The sequence below is a fragment of the Carassius gibelio genome, chromosome B6 (assembly GCF_023724105.1).
Source record: "Carassius gibelio isolate Cgi1373 ecotype wild population from Czech Republic chromosome B6, carGib1.2-hapl.c, whole genome shotgun sequence".
In the NCBI taxonomy this organism is placed as follows: domain Eukaryota; kingdom Metazoa; phylum Chordata; class Actinopteri; order Cypriniformes; family Cyprinidae; genus Carassius; species Carassius gibelio.
In genome coordinates this window covers 26,392,730-26,416,542 of record NC_068401.1, presented here as the reverse complement: position 1 = coordinate 26,416,542, position 23,813 = coordinate 26,392,730, and the positions used below count along the sequence as shown (strand labels likewise).

The 23,813-nt window shown below is 38.5% G+C and overlaps 2 protein-coding genes across 4 annotated transcripts in view; one reads left to right on the top strand and one right to left on the bottom strand.

Moving 5' to 3' along the window:
* LOC127959601 (protein unc-50 homolog) overlaps positions 1-23,813 on the bottom strand; it is a 922,469-nt gene that overhangs the window by 391,908 nt on the left and 506,748 nt on the right. The gene's annotated exons all lie outside the window — the stretch shown is intronic.
* The window catches only part of LOC127959591 (protocadherin-9), a 257,971-nt gene that overhangs the window by 700 nt on the left and 233,458 nt on the right, over positions 1-23,813 (top strand). For 2 of the 3 annotated variants that reach the window (XM_052558856.1, XM_052558854.1), the window contains exons 1-2: positions 7,682-8,317; positions 8,813-11,968. In XM_052558856.1, the coding sequence (XP_052414816.1) occupies positions 8,933-11,968 (3,036 nt within the window). In that variant the 5' untranslated portion in view covers positions 7,682-8,317; positions 8,813-8,932. Of the gene's footprint in view, positions 1-7,681; positions 8,318-8,812; positions 11,969-23,813 lie in introns of those variants that run through there. The other variant, XM_052558855.1, reaches the window with a different exon arrangement.

Genomic DNA, 23,813 nt, shown 5'->3' with positions numbered 1-23,813 from the left:
AACAGATTGGAGATTCAAATAATAACAGGTTTGGCTTATTTTAAATGAATACTTAAAACTGAGATAAAAAAAAAATAAAGCCAAAAATGTACTTTAGTATGGTAAAATAAATATTCAGCATTATCTTCAAAAGATTTGTATAGTTTGGCACACTTTTTTTCTATATAGTGTTGACATAGCAACCAATAAATAGCGTAGTTTGGATAATGTGTGGCAATATTTAAACCACAACAAACCCTGCGTTAGTTTGTGCTCCACGCTCCCCTGAAAATTACAGATGAAATCTATTAAATTTATTCAGTGCAAGTAGTAAGGAAACTAAATGCTAACAATTTACAAGTTTTTACTGTAGCATTTTTACATCCTTTTACCATTGTCTTTTTGACATTTCTTACAGTGTATCTTAAAAAAGAAAAAAAAACAAACAAACAAAAAAAACACCTACTATCAGTACCATTCCCTACACAGATTTCACCCAGATTTTCTCCCGAATTTACAGTTTGGAAGTTGATGCTATAGTTCACATTCAAGTTATAACCATTTAAGCCAGTAAGCAGGTTTATTTAATATGAAAATGCTTAATGCATGATGATAATAGACAGATGATATTACACAGATAAACATGAAAATAATAATTAAGTGATGCAAACAGAATTAAATTCTGCTGAAAAGACAACAGTCATTAATCAGCTGAAATCAGTTTATTTTTTATTTCTGTTCTGTTCAATATCTGTTTAAAGTTTAATCAATTTGTAGTTTAATCTAATCTAAAAAGTAGCTATGGAGAAAACAGTGTCATCATCCAGATCAGTTCAATTATCATCCAATGTCAGTGCAGTCAAGTCAATAATTGTGACGACAAGCGCTTATCAGGATCAGCTAAACGCTGGTTTCTCAAAAGTATGTGAAATTTTTTAAGTTTGTTGCATAGAATCTTGAAAATACATCTGAGAGTTTTACACAATGCTCTGTTATTATGCCGATTTCCACGCCCTGAAACGTGACACTGAAACAAACCAAACTGTGATTGGTTGTTTGACATGAGGTCAAACGGCCTCATGGGCGGACCTTGGCCAATGAAAGCTGCCATGGATTCCAGACCTTCAGCTGTCAGTCTGAAGGTCTGGCTACGCGAGACTGTGCTAAATATTAAGTGACGTGATTCTCAGTTATATAGTCTATTATAAAAGTTGTGCATTGCAATATCAGCATCAGCCATCACTGGTCCAGCATTTACCAGGATAAACCATTCTGGTGTTAGCTGGTCTTTTTAGTCGCTGGTGTGAGTCAATTGAGTTTGATTAGTGTAAGTTCTCGATGTATGTTAAACTAAAAGCCTCTGGGCATTGTGATTAAACACGGAGACAGCAGTCCATCAGGCTCACAGGCAGACAGGGGACACTGAGAGACTGGCGAGTCCAGCGCCTGCCGTTAATTCATTCCCCGTGAATGTGTCTATATATACATGTGCACACACACACACACACACACACACGAGCAGATCTCATGTGACTCACTCTGGGCTAATCAGAGTTTTATCTCTCTCTCCAACTGCCAGCTGCTCCAATCTGCTCTGCAGCCTGCCGATTATAAAATTGTAAAAATGTGAAACATACACTCACATTAACAAATGTCACGAGGAGCTCGAAATGGAGAAAAAAATTAATAAATAAAGCACGTTTCCCCGAAGTCGGGGGAAAAAGCCATTGTCTGCTGACATTTCCTTCTCAGGAAGCAAATTGAAATGGAAGAATTTTAATTTTGTGTGATTTCAATAAGCGTGCATCAGAATTGTAATTAATACACACTGCTGTGCTCCCCACGGGCTGCGGCGCTGACACTGGCTTAGCAAGCAGGGGAAGAAACTCCATTTGGAAGTGTAAAGATTATTGTTATTTCCATCTCCTCTCCTTCCTTCTCTACATTTCCCCTCCATTTCTGTCTCCTCATCATTTCCTGTTATTCATAGACACTTTAGATCTCAGCAGATGACCCATGACCCACATACACAGGACTTCACTTTGAATCAGAGAAACAAAAGGGAAATGTCCACATATACTGTATGTGAAAATGTCAAAGTAATGCCACTGCAAAAGCTGAAACTATTGCTGAGATTCAGCGGCCCCAGAAACCATTTGGACACTGCAGCCACATTAGAGAAATGATGAATGTCATTGCTTCTGTACAAAATAATAAACTGGTATTTGAATAACTTAACATAACTACATGTCCAAGAAAGAAAGAAAGAAAGAAAGAAAGAAAGAAAGAAAGAAAGAATCTAAAAAAGAAACTGATTAGGTTTGCAATAAAAAAATAGATATGTTATTCAAAAATGAAAAATGCACTTGCAAATGGCACTTGTTTTTGATTGATTGATTGATTTAATTATGTATTTATTTTCTAATGCAATGATATTCAGATATTAAGCCTGGCTCAAGTTTGGGGCTGCTGCATAACACACACACACACACACACACACACACACACAAATAAAATAAAATAAAATAAAGAAAAATGTATGGAAGTTCTTTAACTTCACCGCTCTCACTAGGTCCCGTGGGCATGATTTTGTCAACTTTTCACTTTCAGGAAAACACATAAGGACACGCCAGACGCTAACTCGTGACATCACATTTTTGCTGATGTGTTTCAGTAATATACAGTTCAAATAACCTCCCTTAGATTAAATTGTGCTCACTGCAGAATAGCTGCAAAAGAAATATTCCACAAAATAAATAAATAAATAAACTCTACACTCTCAAGAAAATAAATAAATAAAAAGAATGTACGAAAGCTGACTCTGGGGCTACCCTTTTAAAATGTGGAATATGTACACATATGTACTAATATGTATATTTTTTTGGTAATAATATCTATCTTTAAGGTACAGTAAATACACACTTTACCGGAAAGTATAACCACTTTGGCAGCTTTATTTCATTTTGTTTTGTTGAGTGTGTATATGCTGTTATTTTTCCATTGAAACACAGAGAAAAAAAAAAAAATCTTCAAAATGACAAAAGTTCATAGAGACCACAGACCTAAAAAAATAAAAATAAAAAAAGGTTTGTAAACTGTTCATAAAATCTATTTTTATAGTCCTAAATTTTCTAAAGTCATTATCCACTAAATATCTCATTCCAGTTTCATAACATTATATTTATCCAGAGATAACCAATATATTTATATTTATATTTATATTTATATAATATATATTTATATTATAGCTTCAATATAATACATAATATTATATATAATAATATAATCATTTTTACATACATAAAGCTGACAAATGGCTTTTGGAGTTAATTGGACTAGTTTTATGTAGATTTTTGCCATGGGCACTACTTCCAACTTAATCTATATATCTTGTATGCTACTGTAATGGAAGAAAGTAAGGTATACAGATTTTGAATGACACAACGTTGAGTAAGTGATGAGAGAATTTGTATTTCTGTGTGAACTATCCTTTAACAGTTTTATCATTAAAACTTCACAGCTCTCATTACGTCCCACAGGCATGATTTTGTCAACTTCTCACTTTCTAGAAAGCACAAGGAAATGGCACACAACAGCCACGTTGTCACAACATTAATGCCTTCCTGTAAAGCTGTTTTCAAGAATGTAATCACCTATGTACGATGGGAGGAATCAAATGTAATCATTATTGTAAAAAGAAAAAAAAAAACCTTATCAACTGAGCACAGATCTGAATATTGTGTCCTTCTCAACGTCTACTGGGATTAAGGCTCTCGCCAGATCTGACTTCCTTTAGATTCCATCACGCTCGGTTCAGTGATATTTGGACGCCATCATTGTGTTTTGGATGCTGCTTTGTTGTCCCAGTAACCTTGTCTCTGAGTTGTAATGAGACTGTGATGTAAACTCATCTCTTGGCAGTGCCACATGGGCCACTGGTGAACATTTATCACTCTCTGGCCTGCTCTGTCCAATCCTGCACCGGCCCAGATTGTGCCTAAAGATAGCAGGAGTGTCTGGAACCCCAGAGATCGGCTCTCTCGCCCTATCTCTCCTTTTCACACACTCCCACAGACACACACACACAGTGAGAGGTAGATAGGCCAGGCTTGCAGCCAGTATGTAGTGGAGGAGAGCAGTTCAGAGAGCTGGACCGAACCATCATCTGGCCAGAGCCAAACAGCCACAGTCATCAGCGCACATGTGTGCAAGTGCGAATGTTTATTTATGCATGTGCGAGACACGTTTTCTCAAATGCCTCCATATCCACGCTCTCACGGAATGGCAGACGTGGCACCAAAATTAGCCGCCAACTGTAACACACGTGAACAAGATGAAACTCAAAGAAGATTTGCTTGCGAAATCACCCAGTTGCTTTTAAGATCCACTTAGATGTTTTACAGTTTATTGCAGTTAAGAGAGCTGCTCTTCTATTTGGGTTATCTTTTTACAGTTCAGACTTACAGTGACTGAAGCTTTTCTGTAAATGTACTTGGTTCACAGAGCTTTGCTGCTTTGGGTCTTTTTGCAGAGTTCACAGAAAGCCCATATTTAAATTCACAAGGTCTTGAGAATGGAAGCGAAAGTCCCCTTAAATGTTGAAAACTGAGAGCATACTCCATTCAATTCATGTTGAATGTAAATTTCATTAGTAGACGTTTGCCATTTAAAATAATTCTTAATATCTGTAAACATCTATTTTTATTCAGTGGTGTTGTTGGACTTGTTTTTAAAAAGTATATTTTCCAAAGAGCAGCAGTGTTACAAATCACAAGCCGTTGTACAAATGCATCAACAATCACAAAAATTACATTTTGCAAACAGCAAAAACAGTCCAAAATTCACATGTAACTGTCTGTAAGAAAGGTATTTTGATTTAAGATGGAGGGACTGTGAAAGTTCAGGTCTATCTGGCATCTAGAGAGTCAACAAGGTGTTTGTATATTAGTTCTTGTAATACAAAAGCAATGTGGTCCTTTTTCATTTGGTCTCTGAAGAACACTTGAGCTAAATGCATTGAATCGTAAAGCTTCGGGGAAGAAGAAAGCTCAATCTCTTTAAGGAAGTGACTTTAAGGAAGTGACCTGTTCATGAAGGAACTGTTCAAATATGTCAATATCTTTCAATATGTGGCTTTGTCTGTTGACCTTAGGGCTCATCTGTAATCATAGAGGATTTCATGAAAGAATTACACTTTAACACTTTATCTGTGGCTAAACTGGCTCGATAGAGGCAGGATGCTTTATCAATACATTTTATGTTTTGTCTTTTATAATTCATGGTCTCGCTGCTATAATATTATTCCATCAATATGCAATTGAAAGGTTGTCAGGTCTGCGATAATCCTTTACATATCCTATCAACAGTCCAGCATCATAGACATGAGCTTGTGTGCATTATTCATACGAGACAAAAAAAATTAAAACAATGCAGAAAAGAAACAGGAACATGTCGATTTGATAATCAAAGCTCAGCTCTTACGGGACTCACAAATTATTGCAGTGGAAAAGCAAAACTTAATAGCTAATGTAATATCTACCTCGTACTCTCTGGCCTTGTGTATGATATATTAGTTTAATAACAAGAAAATTAACAAACCAGAGTTAGCCATTGAAGGATTGGACTTTGTTTATACGAGAGTGTCAACTTGAAGTTAATTTTGAATCGTCCATAGTATCGTGCACAGTTCTAAAACTTAATCAAACAAGAAGGAATGACAATGCAAATCCATCGCTAATACTCACTGGTATTTGTGTTGTTGGTTTCCCTCCAAAATGATGTCACTTCCTGTAAGATGATGTCACAAAAGAACTGGAAAGAACACACAACATCACAAAATGTTTCACTAAGAGAAAGGAAAAAACATGCAACCAACACGTGGAATATATATACGTATAATTGTTATATTGTGATAAACTAATACAGTTTTTTTTAAACCGTTCTCATTAATACAAATATTCTATATATTTGATGGGAAAATGCTAATGTAGGAATATAATACAGTGGTGAGCCTGATTTCACCAAGTGCAGCATGTTCCTGGATCAACAACCTTGTTGATCTTGGAACAACATTCCAATCAACCAATCAGAATTCAGATATAACTTTTGAGGAAATATCTGTTTTAAGCTCAAAGTCAGGGTTAGGTGCTTCTACACTCTTGTTAATCAGCTATAATTTCCTACTTATTTTATGAATAAATTATGGGTAGGGTTAGGTTTAGGGGTAGGGATTGGGTTAAATCCATATTTTTTATAATAATGTATGATGTACATCTGTTTACTGACTGCCTTTATTCTTGAGTCACAGTTCTTGAGTTTGAGGAATGATAGATTGGCCCAGGTTGTCAGCCAGCCAAAAATACCTTCTTTACTCCTGTATCTCCCTTTATTCGTTTTAATCTTTCCATCCCTTGATATGTCAGTGGAAGAAAAAGCAGATAATAATTTCCAAGAACCTGACTGGCACTTCAGTCCCTCCCTCTTTGACCTAACAAAGCTTTTGCGCTAGCTCTCTCTCTCGCTCTCGCTCACACACACACACACACACACACACACACACACACACACACACACACACACACACACACACACACACACACACACCTGGAACCTCGACAGGAGTGTCGTCCCACTTCAGCTCAGTGTATGAGATGAGCGATAAGCGCATGTGTCTCGTGTTCGCCTCTAGATGGTGCTGTTCACCGCAGCACAACTCAACACGCTCCGATGCCCATCTCTCTTCAGACATCCAGGATGTCTAACAAACCTGGAATAAAATAGATCAGAAGATTTTAGATCGGTGCATATAGTTTGTATTAAACATATTTAAACCTAGTTATCCTTTCTAACAGAAAAAAATAAAAATGAAATCACTGCTACGTAATCACAATGGTGAAATTCACAATTTATACCTTTTCATCGAGACGTTTCTTCATATACAGAATTTTGCTGTAAAAACCACACAGCCACCCAGTGATTGAGCATTAGCTATAGGAAGCATTTTGGTTATTATATTTTACAGTTTCAAACTGTTTGTGCCAACGTATGTTTGCTGTTTATGTTAATATACCAACCTATTCGAGCCTATGAAATCTGTTTAATGCTGTAAAATGTAATGCTACTGATGACACAAGTGGTACAATATATTGCCACATGATGGTTTATAGTTCATCAAAACTAACTTGATACAATTCAAATATGGTTCCGTATTAACGATTAGGTTATACACGCTTAAACGGTGAAGCTAACATTCCTACCTAACTTACTTAATACCTGACACAAGCATAGGATTAAGTAGACTATACACTTCTCGTTTGAATCAACCCAGCAGACTTTATCTGTTTTGAAACGCTTATTGGATGCCGCACTCTTTAATACTCCAAATAACTGTCGGTCACAAGTGACAGAACATTTTCGGTTTGTGTTTGGATTATTTGACACCAAAATGCTGTAAACAGATACATGAAATGATACATGAAATGATCTTATGCGTTAATGAGGTGAAATTGAACCGTACATCGAGCGTCCTCATCCCGCAGCCCGCAGAGTCTTTCTGAGGCATTTCGCTCAGTCTCAGCAGCGCGCGTGAGTGACGTTAATTCTAACCAATCAGATTATTCCCCCTCCCCTCACAACGACGTTAATGAAGAGACGGGCCAATCAGCAGCCGAGGGGGCGTTCCCCTGTGGGCATACTCAGAGTTAGTGCGAGAAATTCAGTCTGGGGAAGAGGAGAGAGCGAGGATAAGCATCCCAACACATCCCGCTGTTTGGACTTTTTCTCATTCAGGTGTGCGCGACGAATCACGCACAAGAGACCGGGACAGAAGCCGTGGATTTTCTTTCTGACTGAGGACTGAGAGGGGAATGATCCGATCGCATTTGAACTTTACTATTTTTCTCTGATTGGATAGTTTATGTTGATATTTGAGCAGAACAGGTGCGATTCATAAGGGTTCCTCCGGTAATGCGGAATGACCGTACGGGACCGTTGACGCGCGCGTGGATCACCTGATTCATCACCGACCACCGCATTCCGCGCGTCCCCGACCGCAAGCTGGTCTACGGGGGAAAGTTCATAAAAATTGTCTGATTGAGTGCTGTTAAATCAACATTTCCCCCCAAAACCAGCTTGTGCTTTGAATTGGATTTTTATTTATTTATTTTTTTTCACGACTAAAATACTCAACTATTCACTTACATAGTCCTCAAAGCAGTGATCAATACGGATACCCTCATATTATGCTGGAGGCAGATCATTTTTCTGACTGGTCGAACGGATTTGTTACTATGTACGCGAATTGGTAACCTCTGTATGAACGAGCTCACAGTGAACCGTGGTAAGAAAACGCATGCATGCATTCATACACCCAAACAGGTTTGCATGCAGAATTTATGTACTGTCTTGTTTAAAACACTGTTAGTTCTCGTGCATATGCTATTTAATCACAATAAAATAATAATGACATTAAGTGCCAAATGCATGATGTTTAAGATTGAAGGAGATGACATTAGTGACATTTTATGTGAAATGTCTTGAAAGATGATTCTGAGTGCTTGACTAGCTGCATTATTTTATCTAGAGCCTCTCTGTGTATGCACAGGGAAATAATAACAGTGAAAAGCAGGATGCAGCGGTGTTTGAATGCATTTGAGAATTCTAACTACAATGCATTGCCACCTTTACTAATCATTATTATAAACCAAACTATAAACACTTATTGCTTGATTTTTAATTATGCTGATTTTGATTGACAATTTTTTTTTTTTTTTTTGTCTTGAGCATTGAGTATTATGTAATTCATTGTAACATATTATAATGTTGTGTGTTGTAGGGTCGTGTTTGGCTGCTCTTTATCTACGAATATAAGGCTCTGTGAAACCTTGGCTCTGATAACACCATATGGAGACAACTGTTTGAATTAAAGTAGCGGGAACACGCGTGAACTGCTGTCATGGATTTAAGGGATTTTTTCTTGTTGGCAACATTAGTTGCTTGTTTCTGGTTAGATCCAACCATAGCCCAAGAGCTCATTTACCCTATTCGAGAAGAGCTACAGGAGAATGTTCTTATTGGAAACATACCAAAGGACTTGAACATCTCCCATATGAACGCTGCCACCGGTGCTACCAGTAATCTGGTTTACCGACTTGTGTCAAAAGCAGGTGACACCCCGCTACTTAGAGTGATGAGCAACACAGGAGAAATCTTTACCACCTCCAACCGTATCGACAGGGAGAAACTCTGTCCCGGCCCCTCTTTTGAAGACAGCGAGTGCTCTTTTGAAATTGAGGTGGTCATTTTGCCCAATGACTACTTCAGATTAATCAAAATTAAAATCATCGTCAAAGACACCAACGATAATGCCCCCATGTTTCCCTCGCCTGTCATTAACATTTCAATTCCGGAAAACACCCTCATCAACAGCCGGTTTGCCATTCCCTCTGCCACTGATCCAGATACCGGACCCAACAGCGTACACAAATACGAGCTGTTGAACGGGCAAAGCGCCTTCGGTTTGGATATTGTAGAGACACCAGAGGGTGAGAAATGGCCTCAGCTTATCGTTCAGCAGAATTTAGATAGAGAACAGAAAGATACTTATGTGATGAAAGTCAAAGTGGAGGATGGGGGGAACCCACAGAAATCCAGCACTGCCATTCTACAGGTGACCGTCACTGATGTTAATGATAACCGGCCTGTCTTCAAAGAAAGCCAAATCGAGGTCCACATCCCAGAAAATTCTCCCGTCGGCACATCTGTAGTTCAGCTGCAAGCCACTGATGCAGACGTGGGAGCCAATGCAGAAATAAAATACATGTTTGGGACCCAGGTGTCTCCAGCGACACGGAGACTTTTTGCTCTGAACTCCACCACTGGGCTCATAACAGTTCAAAGGTCGCTTGATAGAGAGGAGACTGCCATTCATAAACTCACAGTACTAGCTAGCGATGGAAGCTCGAGTCCAGCAAGAGCCACCATCACTATCAATGTGACAGATGTGAATGACAATGCTCCAAACATCGACTTGAGATATATCATCAGTCCAACTAATGGTACTGTAATGCTTTCTGAAAAAGATCCAATAAATACCAAGATTGCGCTCATTACTGTATCTGACAAAGACACAGATGTCAACGGAAAGGTGATTTGCTTCATTGAAAAAGACGTTCCATTTCACCTCAAAGCAGTTTATGATAACCAGTATTTGTTAGAAACATCTGCACTGCTTGATTATGAAGGAACCAAGGAGTACATCTTCAAGATTGTTGCTTCTGACTCTGGAAAACCTAGTCTGAATCAGACTGCCCTGGTCAGAGTAAGGCTGGAGGATGAGAATGACAATCCACCCATTTTCACCCAGCCTGTCATTGAGCTGGCTGTCATGGAGAACAACCAACGTGACATGTTCCTGACAACCATCAGCGCCACAGATGAGGACAGTGGACGGAATGCAGAGATTGTCTACCAGCTTGGACCCAACGCATCATTTTTTGATCTTGACCGCAAAACAGGAGTGCTAACCGCATCCAGGGTGTTTGATAGGGAGGAACAAGAGCGATTCCTCTTTACGGTCACCGCTAGGGACAATGGCACCAGGGCTCTGCAGAGTCAAGCTGCAGTCATAGTAACCATACTGGATGAGAACGACAATAGTCCTAAATTTACACACAACCACTTTCAGTTTTTTGTGTCAGAGAACCTGCCTAAATATAGTACTGTTGGAGTAATCACAGTCACAGATGCAGATGCTGGTGAGAATGCTGTGGTGAGACTTTCGATCCTTAACGATAATGAGAACTTCATCCTTGACCCAGATTCTGGAGTCATAAAGTCCAACGTTTCCTTTGACCGAGAGCAGCAAAGCTCTTACACCTTTGATGTTAAAGCTGTGGACAACGGAAGCCCCCCATGTTCGTCAGCTGCCAAGGTGACCATCAATGTCATTGATGTCAACGATAATCCCCCCATCGTCATCTACCCACCATCAAACACCTCTTTCAAGCTAGTGCCACTGTCTGCGATTCCAGGATCGGTTGTGGCCGAGGTGTTTGCGTTAGATAGCGATACGGGTATGAATGCAGAACTCAAGTACACTATTGTGAGTGGTAATGGAAGAGGTCTTTTCAGAATTGACCCTGTAACGGGAAACATCACATTAGAGGAGAAACCCACGGTTGCAGACATTGGCCTCCATAGGCTAGTGGTCAACATCAGTGACCTCGGCTATCCAAAGTCCCTGCACACTCTTGTCCTTGTTTTCCTGTACGTAAATGACACTGTTGGAAATTCCTCATATATAAATGACCTCATCCGTCGGACAATGGAAACGCCACTGGATAGGAACATCGGCGAGAGCAGTGAGACTTATCAGAACGTTGACAACCTCAAAACCATCATTGCCATTGTGACTGGTGCCATGGTAGTGATCGTGGTCATCTTCATAACAGTTCTAGTTCGCTGCCGAAATGCCTCACAGTTCAAGGCGGCCCAGAGAAAGAAGCAGGGTGCTGAGTGGATGTCCCCCAATCAGGAGAACAAGCAAAACAAGAAGAAGAAGCGCAAAAAGAGAAAGTCGCCAAAGAGCTCCCTCTTGAACTTTGTCACCATCGAGGAGAACAAACCCGACGACTCTGCCCACGAACCCATAAACGGAACCATCAGTCTCCCGGCTGAGCTCGAGGAGCCCGGGATTGGACGCTTTGATTGGAATGCCACCCCTACTACCACCTTCAAACCCAGCAGCCCAGACTTGGCCCGGCACTACAAGTCTGCTTCACCCCAGTCGGCCTTCCATCTCAAAGCTGACACTCCGGTATCTGTGAAAAAGCATCATGTGATACAGGAGCTGCCACTGGACAATACCTTTGTTGGGGGCTGTGACACGCTTTCCAAACGTTCCTCCACCAGTTCCGATCACTTCAGTGCCTCAGAATGCAGTTCACAGGGAGGATTCAAGTCAAAGGGGGCACCTTTGCACACCAGACAGGTAAAAGAACACTTTTACTGGTCTATAAGTACTGCTTATAACTGCCCTGCTCAGTACTGAAGTGCCTGTGGTAGCTAAATTGCTCTGATTGATACATCTGTGATGCACTATGTAGAATGTAGAATTCAAACCACCCCCCGTAGATGTTCTCCTATTATGACCAAAAAAAAGTCGTAAATATTGTGTGTTTTATATGAAACTAGCAGACCCAGGCGAATTAATATTGTCATCATCTTACCACATGCATTTCTATGTTTTATTTTTTTATTTATAAACCTCTACTTGAAACAAGTGCTGGATAAGCAGTTGGTTTAAAGGGTGAGATTAAAAAATAATCCAACTTCTCTTATGAATCCTACAAGGCTAGATTCAGTTTAATTTCACTGCTCTGTCATGGTTCAAAGATGCAATGTTCTGAGTTTGTGAAAGAAACATTTTTTTCTCGCCTGTCTACTTCGATCACCATTTTCTCATTTCGACATCCCAAACTCTTTTGTGGAAGAAATTAATTTGACTCTAGGCATTATCAAACAAACCATCACTTATATGAATAACCACTCAAATTCAATCTTGTTCTTATTTTTCTGCATTTGTTAATTAGCATTCTCTATGATACCAGTTTCTTAATTTATCTTGGACTGCAGTTAATCTACTAATAGAGAAAATGTGCACACACAACATTAAACATTATCTCCTGGTTCATTAAATCCAATGGTATCCAAATACTAAGCCAATAAACTGTCTCAGATATTTAGTATAGAACAGCATTCGCTTTCGGTAACTGTGCATATTTCTCAAAGACAATTCTACTGGATGAAGCGAAATCACTAAAGCGAGTTGCCAAGCACAGCATCTCATAGTATAAAACCCAGATGATGAGAAAGAGTTGAAGGAGGGTGGGTAGGAGGGAGGGAGGGAGGGGAATATTACCTTTAGGTGGCACTGTTGTTCTGTATGGCATATTCTGGCTGTGGGCCAACATGCAATGTGTGTGTGTGTGTGTGTGTGTGTGTGTGTGTGCGCAATGCATGGGGAAGAAGTGGGGGGCAGTTCATTCTCTCTCTGACGCTCTCTCTCGTTCACTCTCTCTCTATCTCTCTCTTACTTTTCATCTCTCTCTGTCTCCTTGCCTTTCCCTTGCCCCTTGTCTGTGTGTGTGTGTGTGTGTTTGTTTGCGTGTGTGTTTGTGTCTATGGGAGCATCTCTCTCAGTAAACAGCTCATGTCTAATGATGGACAGAATACACAACAGATTGGTAATGGCTGTTAGAGGTGTATAAGATAAGATCTAACCGTCGGAGAACAAACACATAAACACTTGTTTGCTTAACTATCTAAATAAGGACTTCTGTTTTAATTCTGTTGTAATTATTATACTAATCATTACTACAGACTATCATCTGGGGACAGTTTAATATTTGTAAACTTTATGATCTGTTTTTATTTTTATTTTTTGTTGTTGTTTGTTCATGGAAGCTTTTCCCCCCACTTTGAAGATATAAATTAGTGCTTTTATTTAGTTGTGTTTATTTAAAATCTAAATATAAGTATTTTAACCATATTTATGAGTTATGAATTATTTTCTAGTTCAATTTAGTTTTTTTTTTATTTTTTTTAGTTTTTTTTCAGCTTCTGGGCCCAAAGTATAACAAAGTAGATCAACACACTCACAAACATAAATGTTTAGATATATGTATTTAAACTATATTTGGAGACTGTCTCTCAGTTACAAACTGTAATTTCTGCAGAATAAGCCTGTTGCTCTAAAAGAAAATATTTGCATTTTTAAAATAAAATAATCATTGTTTTCTTTGCATGAATTGCTCTACCAAATGAAGTACATCCCTGGATGTCCCCAATGAAAAGTTTTATCAGATTTATTTCACTTCAGGGGATAATTTGGTCCACAAAGTTTAGCTACAGTAAGTAAACACACACAACCCCGCATATTTCCAGATTAAGTGTGTGGAAGATCGTTTATCATTTCCTTAAGCGTTAAAGCTGTACTAACAAAAGCTTGTCTAATATTGGTTTCCGGGCGGAAGAGAGTGGAGGATGGGGGCGTCTGGGTTGGCTTGCTCTTGTGTGGGCCATCTAGATCTTGGACATGCAGGCCACACAGGATATGACCCTTTGATAGGTTACACTGCAAACTCATCCCATTCCCATTCCAAAATGAGAACGTCAAATGATTCTGATGAAGCATTTCAAAAGGTTTTCAATGATTTTGCATATGCAAAGCAATTCATTGCATTCTCTTTCTTTCTTCCTGTCTAAGGATTGCATTTTAGGGAGAAAGAAAGGAGTACACCAATGTAGAACGACAGATTACATAATGAACTGCAATCCAGGCCAAGAGAGCGGCCTCTGCAGCTACTGTCCTATTGGGAACCATGCTGTCATGCTGTACATGCCTTAACGAATGACTCAGTGACCCAAAACAATAGCCGCTACTGTAAGTGCAGAGACAGATGCCTGTCAACGCTGTAGATGGATTGTACCACACTGTGAAATGTGCTGTTTGCTCAGTCCAGAGGGGTCCGTGTTTGAACAGGGGTTGCCCTTTGTGTCTCTTTCTCGATCCTTTAAAGGCCACTGACTGTGCATTTCCTCTCTAAAGCTCATAGATACCAGGGCAGCCTCCATGCAGGGCTAGTTAGCACAGCTAGAGGCACATCAGTGGAAAGCTTATTATAGCACCCAAAACCACTGCTGACAGCCATAGGGCAATTAACACTTGGCCTTTCTGTTCACCAACTGAACTGAAGAAGTGCAAACAACAATGAGCACATGCAAACTTGCCTGATAGTCAAGGGTGAAGCAAACACTACCATTTTCAGTCTGCTTGGTCGCAGTGTAATGAAAAAAAATGTAGGTGGCTGTGTAAAACTAGAGCGTTGAAGGGATAGTTCACCCCAAAATGAAATTCTGTGATCCTTTACTCACCCTCGTGTCTTTCCTTTATGCATTTCTTCTTCTGTGGAACAATAGGGTCCAGTGTCTTTTTTTTGCATCCCAGCATTTTTCAAAACTTTTCTTTTTTTTGTGCACCACAGAAGAAATGACGTCAAACAGGTTTGGATAACATGGTGTGAGTAAATGATGACAGAAGTTACATTTTGGGGAGAACTGGCCCTTTAAGACTAATCAAAAGCATTGGTTGCATGAGCGATTCATTGGATGTTAATGCATTTATCCAAAGCAAGTTAATATTGCATTCTACGCTTATAATTCTTCAGTTCATCCATTACCCTGAAAATAAACTCATGACCCTGCTAGAGCCACACTCTACTCTTTAAACCATATAAACTTTTAAGTCATATAATTACTAGTCATGGGCCAAATGATTCTTTCAATCCTGCTTCCTATAATAAAATATATTGTAGGAAAATTTCCACTGTGAGGAAACAATGTGTATCATTCCTTGCCCATTTCTCTGTCACTTTACTGTGCTTCTGAGAGTGAAATTCAATATACAAGAGATACAAATCACTCACCTTCCAAAGAACTTGTTGATGAACTGCCTTTATGGCAAAATAATCTGAGTAGGCCATTTATTTCTCATTTGTATTTTTTTTTTTTTTATTGCATGGGGCAAACACACACGCACAGATCACGGTTCAATAGCTTCTCAGGATGGAGGCGCATTAAAAAGTCTATTACGAAGTGCATGAAACATTTAGGTTATTGATTAAGCGTGCATGTGCAAGACTCCGCTCTGCGGGAAAACTCCTCAACAAGCCTGATTAATAAACTCAGTTGGAGAAATTAAACTGGGAAGTGACTGCTCATAGCAAACTGAACTCATGCAAGCATTTATAAGAGCATTTGTGCTTCATGCTGGAGAGTGTCTGCTCGTACTCATACTTGCTCAGATTTCACTTCAAGAATGTCACTTACATCATGTCTATCAGATTCAGATTTCTTATCAGATCTTTGTCCATGAATATAGATTCTTATAGAGAGCTTCATTCATATGTATCCGAGCCCTGAGGGGAGCCTAACAGTTCTACCAGTGAGTGTGAGCAGTAATGACTTGGAATTATTCCGAAAAGATGCGGTTATTCCGTTTGGATTAGGAAGCAATCAGACCCGAGAGATTCTGCTGGACTGTTTTTAGAGACCAGATGATTGTCTCTCATGCACTGTTTCCTCTGTTGCCGAGCTATCCTCTAATCTGGCAAAGCAGAGTGCAGTCAGGTCTTTCCCACTGTCACATAATAGAAGAAATCTGTACGCATCGCCTTTCCTGAGAGTCTCAACGAGCTAAGACAAAACCAAAATGAAACAAAAGTGCCCGGTTGCTGACTTGAATTGCAACATTGAATCTTAAAAGATTACTCTTGCATCAGGCTCGCGCTCCGCCATATGTGAGCTAGACAAAGGTTACTAGCGAGGGCACGGAGCGAATAATATGTGGAATGAAGAGATGTGTGTGTGTGTATTCAAGCCTCTCTCAAGTGGCTTTATGCTTCAATGAATGGACATCCTAATGCAAACAGTAGAGACTCAAGACGGTATGGGCGGAAGGTGGTAATAGACTCTGCATTGTGATGGTGAAGGGCCGGGAGGGAGTAGTTCTTTCTCCACAGGTTCATTTGCCACATTAATAAGGGATTAGCATGGACGGGGCTCCCAGGATCAGGGCCTGAAGTTTGAGAAGATTAATGGACTGTGACATTATTGCACCTGAGGGGGATGTCTGTTGCGATATCTGGCACATTGAGCTGATGGAGGGGCTCCGTTGGGCCAGGGAAAGAGATTTAGTCGGGGTACAACACTTGCGGCTGCTTGATACCTCTCATTGTCTTGCATAAAGAGCCTCTGCAATTCATTATTACGCATTGTTGGGCTCCTCTTTGACTGGTTTACGGGAGCCTAGATTAAATATTATGTAAATAGTGTTGGATCGGTGCAGTGTTCTATTATTAAATAAACATTTTGTCATGATTTACTCACCCTTGTGTCACTCCAAACCTGTATACCTTTCTGTAGAACGCAATAGAAGATACTTTGAAAAATGCTTCAGCGTTTTTTAATCAACCCAATGAAAGTCAGTGGGATCCAGAGTTCTTTTGGACCCAAGTGACTTTCATTTCATGAACAATAGAAGGAAAAAAATCATGCAGGTTAAGGTGAGTAAATTATGACAGAATGTTCATTTTGGTGTGAAGTATCCCTATTTAAAACCAATTGTGTATGAAAAAGATGAACAAGAGATGCATTTTCTAATTGTTCAGCCTTCAATGCACCGATTTTACACAATCTAACATTTAGCTGAACCCCAAGGTTGGGTTTATCCCATATATACACATTGGAAACCAAAGATTCTTGTCTTTGGGAAGGTTCCTAATTCTCCAAATCCATTCTAGGGTCAGTCCCGCCATTTCAGCCCAAATGGCAGTGGCTTACAATTATGAAATTTAAATGGCTGTCCATTTCTCTTATGTAATCCAGTCTACCTCAAGTGCAGTTTGTCAACTGCAAGCAGGCTTATCTTTCAAACAGACTGTTGATTGTGCATGTTCTGGACCCAACGCCAAGGTGAAAACTTCCCTGTTTTGTCCCTGTGAGTCTCAGCTTCTGAAGTTCAAGTGGAACTCACTTTGTATAAAGTACTTTGCAGTTATAGTCCTTGTTTGGGCCAAACTGTCAAACTGCTTTTGATAGGGTACTGATGGAAGACAGTTGAGGCGGTGTAAGAATGGAACATTGCCTCAGGATGCCCTTTGCAAAGCCTGTAAAACTCCTAAATATAGAGAACAAACTAAGTTTGAGGTAGGGTTGAAGGCACCCCACTTGGGTGCTAGCAGAATGTTTCAGTTTGCTCAAGACTTATACTGTACATTCGCACAGACGTTCAGAAGGTGTTGCTGGTAGAACTTCAATCAAGACCTCCTTCCCCTGCATGGACAGAATAAAGAAATGCTTCTGTTATGCTAGAGTTTTTATTTATTCATTAACCAAACTAACACAGACCATTGGTAAATTACCAGGATTTTTAAGATTTTCAAATTTGTTGTTGATTTTTTTCATAATTGTCAAGGTCATCACACAGTTACTCTCACGACTTTAGAGTAAATGTGATTACAATAAACTTTGATGGCTTCAAAAATTATTTGGACATTCATTGCACAATTAAAAAGGAATGAATTTCATTTGACAAAATATAAAATTTACACCTGCAATGATACAAAAATTCTAGACTTTTCTTACTCATTTCTTACCCATGTTTGCAAAGACCTTTAACATTATGTATTTAGAACTTCCTTTAAATTTCAAGCAGTGCGAACACAGGTAAAACATGAATTTTAACACTAATATTTCACAGTGTCTACATACTCCACAAAATCTAAAATAAATTCCACTTGATTTTGAAATTTTGTACATTTTAAGCAAGGTTTGAGTGTCCGAATACGTATTAAATAAGGACCATGAACTTATATCAAGTAAGTTTTTCGGTCTGGATGTTTTCGAAATGTTTTTGTTTTATTTTTGAAGTCGAAAGAAGAGAAAAAGATGAATGTTCAAATATGTGTAGCTGTGTGTTGTTTCCTCTGGCAGCTCATTTGCTGAAGTCACAAGCAAAAGTCAACACCATTCATCATAATTTCATTTCATAAAGCAAACTGATTGATAAGAGATGGCTCCCGGATCCACTCTGTGATCTTTGACAGACTATATGAGTACATTCTGCCTTTCATATTTTTCATTCCATATTTTTAGCCTTCATTTTCATACACATATTAACATTGACTGATTATTGGCATTGCATGATTCCTAATTATATATAATGAAGAATATAAACAAGTTATTAAACCCTATCATGACAACACCAGAAGTCTCTCTGTTTATTTCATCTTACAGTACCTACATGCTGCAGTTTTGAATGCATTTGGGTAATGACTCACACAATATGAAATGGCCAAAGTAGATATGGTGGAAGAAAATGTTTCTTGACTAGTTTGTGATGTTCTGGACACTTTTTCATTTTTGTACACAAATGCTCACCTGAGGTACAGTAGGGGTTCATCTAATGTGCACCAATTCATCTCAACATGATTGGGACATAAGACAGAAGTCCCACATGAGCACCACTGTGCACTCTTAACAATAAAGGTTCTGGTTTAAACCACAAAGGTTTTTAGATCCCGATGCCATAGAACAAGTTTATTATGAGTTCCTCAAAGAAAACCATGCATGTTGTGCTGCTTTAAACAACTTAGAAACCGTTACTTTGATCTGAAGAGCCTGTAAGGTACTGTCAAGAACGTTTTTAATCTCCAAAGAGCAATACAACCAACTCAAGAAACCCTGAAGGGGAAGAACCACTGAAGAACCTTTATTTTTGAGAGAGTACTGTGACCATCCCTAAGTGCTGTTTCTCTGACACAGTGACATCATTATGACACAACGAGCCCTGTAGGGTCTTTCCAAAGGTTGAAGGAGTCATCCTGTCAGATCACAGCACCTCCCCTTTCTTCAGATTAATAGCCTTGATTACCATAATCTGTGAACTTCTTCTGTTCCACCCCTCCACTGCATTCGCCGTAATTTATAATGTACATAAAATATGTTTTATGTAAATTGACCTCCTGGTAATCTTGCTTAATGTGCTGTGTTACTCTATAATGGACTGTTATGGTTTGTTTCTGCATATTTTTTTCTTTTGCTTGTTATAATGTACTTCCCCACTGCAATCTGTATGCAGCTCAAGTAATCCTTGATGACTACTAATATTATGATTTTCTTTTTGTTTTCTGCTGAGCATTGCTTGAACAGTGGTATTTTATCTTTTTAATTTCATAATAAATGTTGAAAAGTGATTTTTTCCCCTTTCTGGCTTTTAGTCCACTGCTTTAGACACTCTAATCAGGTTTTACTGCAGAAAAAAGCACGTCATTATTCAGTCAATGTAATGCTTTCATCATGCAGATCTAAGGTTTATCATACATTTAGAAAGTGTGCATCATACTAAGCGTGCACACTGTTTAAATCACATCTGCACTGTGATTGAAGTTAACGTATAAAGCACTGCTAGCTTAAAACTTGTTGACATATTGAAGCTCAAAGTAGGACTACGTCTATTAAAAATAGACAGAGTAAACAAGGAAACACTGAGTATGCATATTTATTAGAGTAAAGCTTCATTCAAGTTTTGTTACACTTCACTGAAAGTTGAAAAATTAATGCAAACCAGTGACAAACAACTGAATTAATTTTAGAAAGGGATTTTGCACTAATAATACATGAGCATTTTGCATAGATTTCCAATTACAAATCAGTAAGGGCATTTAAATTTAAGCTCTGCTGAACTGCAAATTTAAGGATATAAAGATCTGAAGTAATGAATCACATTGAAATGCACTATAGCATAGAAAACCCCATATTACAAATATGTTGCCTCTAGCTTTATAACAGCAGGATTGTGAACTGTTTAAAATGTGTCTGTGAGATATGAAAGCACAGAATATACCCTGAAGATTTTTACTAGGTTTGAAATTTCAAGGATTTGAGAAAAAAAACAATGTTTAAAAAGTTAATGATACAATAAGAGATTAAAATATTTGGTTTGTAGACATTTACATTCCTGCAATTCACAGAAACTTTCACAGTTCTCACATTCAAGCTACACATTTGTTCATACATTCCCTGGGAATTGAACCCATGATCTTAGCCGTTAGCGCCATGCTTTACTGTTTTATACACTGCAGACCTTCATATCAAAATGAATGAACACAATTTTCTATATTGACACATTTCCTACTGAAATGGCTTTGTGAACCATGATTTGCTACTTGCCGTTTTATTGCTAGTTGCTTGCAGGTGGTATTATGGGGGACATATAGTACTTGACGGATTTTTATTGGACAAACATTTCTATGTCTCTCAACAATTCAACAGTATTTTGGTCCATTTTTCTGCAATAGTAATATTGTACATTTTGTCATTTTTATATTGTCATATTTTAAAAGAGAGATAGAGAAAAAACCCTCTAAAACTATACAAAATGCAATAAAATAAGACCCAGACTACATTAAATATGGGTTCATTTGCTACGCCTTGCGGATAAATTGGTTTCACCTACCATAATGTATTTTGTGTGGTGAAATATTGCATAGAGTAAGAAACATTAAGAAAAAAATATCCAGTTCATATGACATTTATACATTTTACTGCTTGATTTTTAGAACTTTTTTCAATGGATCAGGTCTATTGAAGTTTAGCTTCATCATGATTGATGATCTTGAAGCTAAAAGACATGGACATACCAATAATGGATAAAAAATAAAAAAATAAAAATAGAATATTGATGTTTAGTTCCAACGATTCTAACAAGTTGGTTTATTTTTGTGATTTAAAAATGTACGGAGGAAACAGTGAAGTCCGATTCTCAAACTAATGATTCAAATGAGTCAATTATTTTAGTGAGTTAAAAGCATACAACACAATCAGCTTAATCACATCAATTATGTCCTGGTTCTTTTTAGTGAATCAGCAACATACAGCGCAAACAGTGAAGTCTGATACCTAAATCAATGAACTGAATGAATTGATCTGAGAAATATACAGCACAATCAGGGTGGCCTGATTCCTGAAAGAAAGACTCTACTGAGTCAGTACTTTTTAGTGAATCAAAAACATATAGAGGCCTAAATCAGTGTAAGTTACTGACTGGTTGTTCAAATGACAAGGTGTAGTTAAAGATTCACATGATGAGGTCTGCTTACATTTGACAGTCTGGTAAAATAAAAGCAATCATCATAGAATGTACAGGTATAAAACAGGTACAGCAGTAAACTACAGTATATAATTGGTGAATTGTATTATAACTTAAAGGGGACCTATTTTGCAAAATTCACTTTTGCAAGGTGTTCGGACATAAATGTGTGTTGGCAGTATGTGTGTACACAACCTCCTATAATGACAAAAATCCACCCATTCAAAAATCCAAATCCATTTTTTTAAATCCCCTTAAATAATAAGCAGTGTCTCCCAACAACCTGTTTTCAGCTTTGGTGCTAGTGTGAAGTCATTAGCCACAGGCCCCGTCCATGAATGTTGACAGACACTGCCGTTTTAACATAGTACGGCCTTAAGCTAGTTCACAGCGAGTTGTACACAGTCCGCCATTGCTGTACTGAAGAGAATGTCTCCCAAGCGTTTTAGGTGTTCTGTAGCAGGATATATAAATACACATAGCTCTCTCCATTTACTCCCGAAATCGGAGCCACTGAAGATGAGGTGGATTCATTTTGTTTTTCGAAGAAAATGCTCCCTATTTTATGTCTAATCATTTTACATCAGATAATGTTTTGTGAATGAGGGTCAGTACTTTTTGCACAAAAGTTGCTCCTGAAGGATGGAGTAGTGTCAACTGTTCGTGATCCAGCTACACCTCCAGAAGAAGTAAGTATTGCGCGTTTGTTTTCAAAATTGCCTTTCTGAAAGAACTTCTTGGCACTCTGTAAGGCTAATGTTGCTAAAGCTGTCTGTTTTCACTGATGCTGCCTTCATGTGCCACTAGAATGATTGTGAATAGGAATGTGGTAGTTAAAAATTGCATATGAAAGTGAATGTGAAATCGACGGCTTGAATTTCTCAAGCTAATAATCATATGTGGGACTTATAAAGTTTTTGATAGTTAGCGATGATACCATGAGACCAGCTATGTTGTTATTTTTATCTCCCCATGCTTCCCGTCTGTGTAATTCATCAATAATCTGGCAGGGTGCAGAATTCTAGATTAGAACTTTCAGTGCGTCACGTCATCAACTGCTGAATTTAAATCCACTTTCGCGCTTCGGTTAGCGCAGAGCCAGATCGGACACCCTGAGTGCTTGTCATATTGTCACAAATATTCAGTGGTTTACTCTTTTCGTCATGACATGCCATTTTTAATTTTTCTGGTTAACCTCTCTTTTTAACGTTAAACTGACGCTTTGCACTCTGCTTCTTTGAAGAGTAAACCCCACCTACTTTGATTTGATTGGCCATCTCAGTCATTTGACATTGACGAGTGCTGTTAGACTGCTGAGGCTTTGATTTGAAGCACATAGTATTTGCAGCGTTCACGCGTGCATCCATAGACACACACACAAAAAAAAGTGATCCATGTGTCATACAGATCTATTGTGGCTGCGTTGTGTCACATGACAGGCATGATGCGTAATCATGGTAAAAATATGACAATACATTCAAAAACAATGGTTTTCTCTAAAAAAAAATTCACACTGGGGGCTCAGATATAGTATTTTAAACTTGCGTTCGGAAGGGTTAAAATATTTAAAAAAATGATGCTCAGTTCTATTAATGGTTTTCAGAAGTGCATTCTCCCCTCGCGACGTACCGAACACCATGCATGTATATTACAGAGATTCATGCATTAATTGACAGTATAAAAATAAAAAAAAGTAGCAATGTATATAGTTTTTGAATTGCATGAAAAACCATACAAATAGTCTCGAAGGCATTTTTAGGGTGTCAAGAAGGTGCTTACCAATGAGATTAGTTGTAATACAACATCAACAGTTGACTGCACACACCTATAAAGACATTTCTACGTTTCTGCCTAAGCTTTCTCTCTATGGCCCCTTTAATTTGATAGGTTTACACTCCACAACAGGAGTAAATCTCTTTAATAATATAAGAACCAAAACAGATTAGAGTTGAATATGGTCTGATGGTTCATAGCAGTTGTTTGGTTGAGAACTGGCGTCTAAGCACAGCATAAACACATGCTGAGTGAACGGGTGTATTTCAAAGTGCCGAGCAAACACATCCATGGCTTAAACTCTTTTTTTAATCCCTTCATTTTTTGGAGCGTGGCCTCCGTTGGCGGGCTG